This window comes from Alligator sinensis, unplaced genomic scaffold, assembly GCF_000455745.1.
Source record: "Alligator sinensis unplaced genomic scaffold, ASM45574v1 scaffold1032_1, whole genome shotgun sequence".
Lineage (NCBI taxonomy): Eukaryota > Metazoa > Chordata > Crocodylia > Alligatoridae > Alligator > Alligator sinensis.
Window position 1 is genome coordinate 1292644 of NW_005842450.1, and position 5495 is coordinate 1298138.

A 5495-nucleotide genomic window follows, 5' to 3' on the forward strand; every position below is an offset into this window, starting at 1 on the left:
GGCCGTGGGCGGGACCGGGGGCGGGTCCCCCCCGCCCCTGCCGCAGGGAGCAGCAGCTTTCGTCCTGGCGCAGGCAGGGGTTCAAATCAGGCCAGGACTGCACACAGGGCAGGTGCGAGCATGTCTAGCAGGGTTTATTTCCAAACAGAAGTGCCAGGAGCCAACAGAGACCGTGACACAGCATCCCTCTGCAGAGCGCCGTCCTCCCCGGCCTCGGGAGCAAGACTGAGCAGCCGGAGCAGGCCCCCAGGCTCCCGGGACAGCTCGGGGGCTGCAGGACGCTTGGGCGCACTGCGCACAGCCCCACGGCACTTCACGGCGTGCTCGGGGATTGACACGCGGCTGCATTGCACTTGCAGGGACCCGGCTCCTTGAACTGGGTCAGGGCAAAGCTTGGGGGGAGCGGGCTGGGGGGGCTGCAGCCAGGTCCGGAGCCCCTGCCCGATGCCGTCAGATGCCCGGGGTGCTTGGAGCAGCTGGTGAGCCCACCACCGCTCCACCGTCGTGCTCCATCCTGCCTCTGGGGCAGAGGCTGCCTCCAAGCTTGCAAGCGGCCAAGGCGGCAAAGCAGCCAGGAGCTGCAAAAGGAAAGGAATTTTGATGGTCCAAACAGGGAAAGAAGCCAGAGGTCTTGTAACTCCTGGGTTCAAACGCTGCATGGGGCTTAGGTTGGCTGTTGGCATCCAGAAGATGCAGGATATGGACACCAACCACCCATGAGTCCTAGGGAAACCTCGGGCTGCCAAACACGGCTGAACCTGAGGCTCGCAGGAAACATGGGCTCGGGTCCATTCCAAGGGAAGATGCAGCCTGGTTTGTGACCAGAACCATGCTGGGCTTGCCGGGCTCGGTCTTCTGGTGGATGATGCTGGATGGCTTCATGAAATGCTGGGTGCTTCCCATCAGGACTCCCTACCCTGAGCTCTGAGCGCTAGGGCAGTAAGGGCCTTGGGCTCGAGCAATGTCAGTGACCCCAGCACAGCTGGGAGGCACTCACCTTCCTTCTTGTCCTCCTCCATCTTGTTGCTCGTCGCGGTGACTGCCAGGACGCGGGTGACGCTGGCGGGGGGCTGGGAGTCGTGCACGGCCCGGCAGGTGAACGAGGACTGGTTCCTCTGCTCGGTTGCCCTCACCTCCAGGGTCCTCGTCAGCGAGAAGGTCCCGTTCGGGTTCTCCGTCGGGGATGGGGACTTCTCTGGCCCGGTCTCATTCCCATTCTCCATCCAGGTGAGCCTCGCCACATTGGGGTAAAACCCCACCAGGCTGCAGGTGAACGCCACCATCTCGTTCACGGGGACGGCACCAGAGTAGTTGGTGGTCAGCCTGGGCCTGGGGGAGACTGGAACAAAACAGCCCTTACAGGGGAGCTCGTCCTGAGCAACTGTGGGAAGGTTGTAGGTGTGCGTGTGTGCGCTGGGGCTGCACCCCAGAGCTGAGACTTGTCTCCAGGTCTCAGCAGGGCTCTGGAGCAGGCGCAGCCTCTCGTGCTGGGCCCCTGGTGTGTCGCGGGGGTGCAGAGCTGTGCACCAGACCCCTTTGCACACCACAACCCTGCCCCACAGAGACCCCGGGGACAGGGAACATGTTGAAGTGAATGCAGGAATCGGGGTGCAGGGAGGCGCAGACTCACCAGCTTTCTTCCTGGGGTGAAAACCTCACAAACCCTCCCTGCATGGTTTAAAGTGGGGCTGGTGCCGTTCCAAGGCTCCCCTCATCAGCCCCCATGGGCAGAGCACCGTCTCCAGCCTGGCCGACGATGGGAGCGCCCGGTCTGGCCCAGCCGGCGCCTCACCCCGCAGGGCCTGGCTGAGGCCCCGCAGCGGAGCCGACATGGTGCTGTGCTCGATCTGGCAGGTGAGCTGGGAGCGGATGTCCCCGACCGTCAGCGTCCTCGCCAGGGTGCTGGACACGCAGTAGGAGTCTCTCTCATTCTCGAGGAGGATCTGGAGCGGTTGGGCTGGGAGCTTGGCCCCGTCCTTGAGCCAGGTCACGGTGATGTCTCCGGGGGAGAGCCCTTTGGACGTGCAAGTGAAGTTCACGGGGCTGCCCGGCTCGACCCTGCTGGCGGGGCCGGACACGGATGGGGCAGACGGGCTGGCTGCAGGGAGAAGCACTCTTCAGGCTGACTTGTCACCAAGAGCCTGAGCCCAGCCCCATGGCACCCACGTCCCCAGGGCAAAGAGCAGCCTGGCCTGGTGCCTGGAGGTCGGGGGCAGCGCTGGGGAAACGCAGCAGCACGTGAAGAAGAGGGAGAGCTGCCGGGGCTGCGGGGGCTCGGTGCCTGCAGGAGCTCGGCAGAGCCCGCTGCGCTGCACTGTGGGTGGATGTGCAGACCGTCCTCTGGCTGGGGACAGCAGGGCCCAGCCTGTCCTCTTCTTCGCTCCACGGCTGCAGGGCCAGCAGCTCCTGCGGCATTTTCTGGGAACGGGAGGCCTCACCCAGACCCCAAAGACCCCTTACCAATCCTGGGTTTACCATCCCTCGGGTCCCGTGCACCCTGCGTCTCATCTCAGCAGCTGGGGGTGGGCAGCGATTCCCCCTGCTCATGCAAGAGAGCCCTGTGCCGCAGCACCAGCCCACAGCCCACGGAGCAGCTCTCCCCACGGGCTCCCTCCGCTGTCCCTGCGATCCCGGCTGCCTCGGGGGCGTTGGGCTGGGCTGGGCTGGGCTGGGCTGGGCGGCCCCTGCCTGCTCTGGGGCCTGGCAGGGATGCACTCACCGCCCACTCCTGGCCCCCGACACCTGGGACACAGCGAACAGGTCAGGACGGGGTGAGGGGTGCGCTGCCCAGCCCAAGCCAGCGGAGCTGAGTCCCAGGGCAGGGCCCGGCGTTTCCACCCTGCCCCAGCTCCCTCCCGGACCGGGTGCGGGGCAGCTTCGAGGGGTATCACGGACGTGGCTTTATGCTGTCCCGGCGTGGCCCCTGCGGACAGCCCCAGGGCGGCGTGTGCACGCTGTGCAGGCGCGGGGCAGGCAGCGTGCACAGAGCAGGAGCAGAGGAGCCGAAGCCGGGCCGGGCAGCCTGGGCTCGGTCTGGACAGGCTTTACCGAAGAGGACAGCCCCTGCCACATGCAGCTATGCATTTGCAACCCGAGCATGAGTAAGCAACACCCAGGGACTTGCAAAATCGCACGGGGCTGGAGCATCCCGCCGGCCGGGATCCAGACGACTCCGTCGGTGCCCAGCCGGGCTCTGCGTCCCGCACTCACCGCAGGTGTCCAGGAGAAGCACCAGCACCAGCACACACCAGCCGGGTCCGGGAGCCGACGTGCCCATGGCCGTGGTCTGGGAGGGGACCCCGCTGTGCTGCCGCCGGGCCCCGGGCTACGCAGGGCTGCCGAGGAGCACAAAGCTATCTGCGGCCACTTCCTGAAGCAAGAGGAAGCGGGTTGCATGGATACTTCTTGCCTTCAGGAAAATGCAATTGAAGGCTGTTTCCTCTGTGAGCTTCCCTCTCCGATTTGAAGTGCAGCATGGCACGCTCCGGCATGGGGGCCTGGCCCTTTCCGCCCTGCTCGGCCCTGCCGGGGGCCTGTCGCGTGCGAAGCCGCTCTGGGCAGAGCACCAAGGCTCAGGCGTCACGCTCTGCTGGGAAGTTCAGGTGAGCGCAGAGCAGCGAGGCGGGGCAGTGCGGGAAGGACATGTGGCTGGCGTTTCTCCCCATTCGTTAGACCAGTCAATTAGCATTGCCACCACCGCGGGGGCCCAGATGCAGACAGGTCGCTAATTATAACACACACGTTGCCCATTTGCCCGTGCCTGGCAAAACCAGTGCTGTTTGGATGTTTGCTCCCTGCCTGTGCCTCTGCCCACCGCTGGTCAGCTTGCCTTGCCAGCTCTGATGCCAAGCCCAGCTGCGCCTGCCTGGATTCACGGCCTCCGAGCGTTGGGGAGACGAGGGTATCGGACGTGCAGGGGTGAGGCTGTTTGCTGCTGTGGAGGCAGCGCCGGGGTCCCGTGGACACGGGCTCAGCACGGGGTTGGGCAAGGAGCCTCAGCCCTCCCCTCTCCCAGCGCAGTGACCGTGGTCTCCCACGGCAGGGCCCACAGACAACCGAGCAGCAAGAGCCCAGGGGGATGTTGGCCAGCCAGGCCCAGGGGGATGTTGCCGGCCAGGCCCAGACACGGCCCGTGCTGCCCAGGACGCTGCCAGAGACGCAGACCCACCCAGAGCCGGGGCTGTTCTCCAGCCGGGCTTTGGCCCCTTGCTCTGTGGGTCTCCTGCAGCCCCGGCTGGCCCGGCTGGCCCCAGCGCAAACTAACGTCTAGTGGGGTCACCTGCTGATGTGACCCCATTTGGGGGCTGGGGTTGGACCCTCGGGTTGCGCCGGGGAGTTTCGCGTCCAGCATCAGGCTGAACAAGTCCAACCCGCGGGGACATGAGGGCCCTGGGCAGTGCCCTGGGACGGTCGCTCCCGCCCCTGCCGCAGGGAGCAGCAGCTTTCGTCCTGGCGCAGGCAGGGGTTCAAATCAGGCCAGGACTGCACACGGGCAGGTGCGAGCATGTCTAGCAGGGTTTATTTCCAAACAGAAGTGCCAGGAGCCAACAGAGACCGTGACACAGCATCCCTCTGCAGAGCGCCCAGTCCTCCCAGGACAGCTCAGGGGCTGCAGGACGCTTGGGCGCACTGCGCACGGCCCCGCGGCACTTCACGGCGTGGTCGGGGATTGACACGCGGCTGCGTTGCACTTGCAGGGACCCGGCTCCCTGAACTGGGTCAGAGCAAAGCTTGGGGGGAGCGGGCTGGGGGGGGCTGCAGCCAGGTCCGGAGCCCCTGCCCGATCCCGTCAGACGCCCGGGGTGCTTGGAGCAACTGGTGAGCCCACCACCGCTCCACCGTCGTGCTCCATCCTGCCTCTGGGGCAGAGGCTGCCTCCAAGCTTGCAAGCGGCCAAGGCGGCAAAGCAGCCAGGAGCTGCAAAGGGAAAGGATGCAGTGGGGCAAGGGGCAGGTCCCCACGGCCCCCGCGCTGCACACAGCACATCCCTGCCCGCACCCCGCTCTCCTGGCCCCACCTGTCTCCCCGAGCACCCCCAAGCCCGCCTGCACCAGCCCGTGTCCCCGCTCAGCCCCCCTCTCTGGCAGTGCTGCCCAGGGCAGGCCACGGGCAAGCCCCGGTACCTCACGGCTCCTCCCTGCGCACGAAGAGGAAGAAGAGGAAAACTCCGATGAGGCCCTTCTCCAGGACGTACCCAACCCAGAGCCCAGGGCTGGACAGCAGACACTGGCCTGGGTGGGAAGGTGTGCGATGAGCAGGGGCTGGGCCCATGCGGGGTCACGCACAGGGGTGCAAGGAGCCCAGCTCCCACAACAGGTGCTGCCTCAGGTCCCCCGCCCCATCCGTCCCGGCACCGTTACGGGCTCCCTGCAGCTGGACACGGCCTGGGCTCTGCGCTCGTCTTCCTCGGGCAGCAGACCTGCTTTGTCTGCTGTGCCGGGGCACGCACCTGCCTGCGGCTCCACCTCCATCTTGTTGCTCGTCGCGGTGACTGC

General features: G+C 66.4%; 1 protein-coding gene and 1 long non-coding RNA gene across 2 annotated transcripts; both read right to left on the minus strand.

The window, feature by feature from the left end:
* Positions 1 to 450: 450 nt before the first annotated feature.
* On the minus strand, positions 451 to 3574 carry LOC102384795 (tyrosine-protein phosphatase non-receptor type substrate 1-like). The gene is made up of 4 exons (XM_025212189.1): positions 3211 to 3574; positions 1756 to 2098; positions 998 to 1641; positions 451 to 578 (listed from the first exon to the last, which is right to left on the minus strand). Exons 1-4 carry the CDS (start codon positions 3275 to 3277, stop codon positions 451 to 453), a joined length of 1182 nt encoding a protein of 393 aa, XP_025067974.1. The 5' UTR covers positions 3278 to 3574.
* Positions 3575 to 4472: 898 nt separating this feature from the next.
* LOC102374584 lies at positions 4473 to 5495 on the minus strand. Its single transcript, XR_324644.2, has 3 exons — positions 5450 to 5495; positions 5124 to 5231; positions 4473 to 4917 (listed from the first exon to the last, which is right to left on the minus strand). It is a non-coding gene; the product is annotated as an uncharacterized LOC102374584 (long non-coding RNA).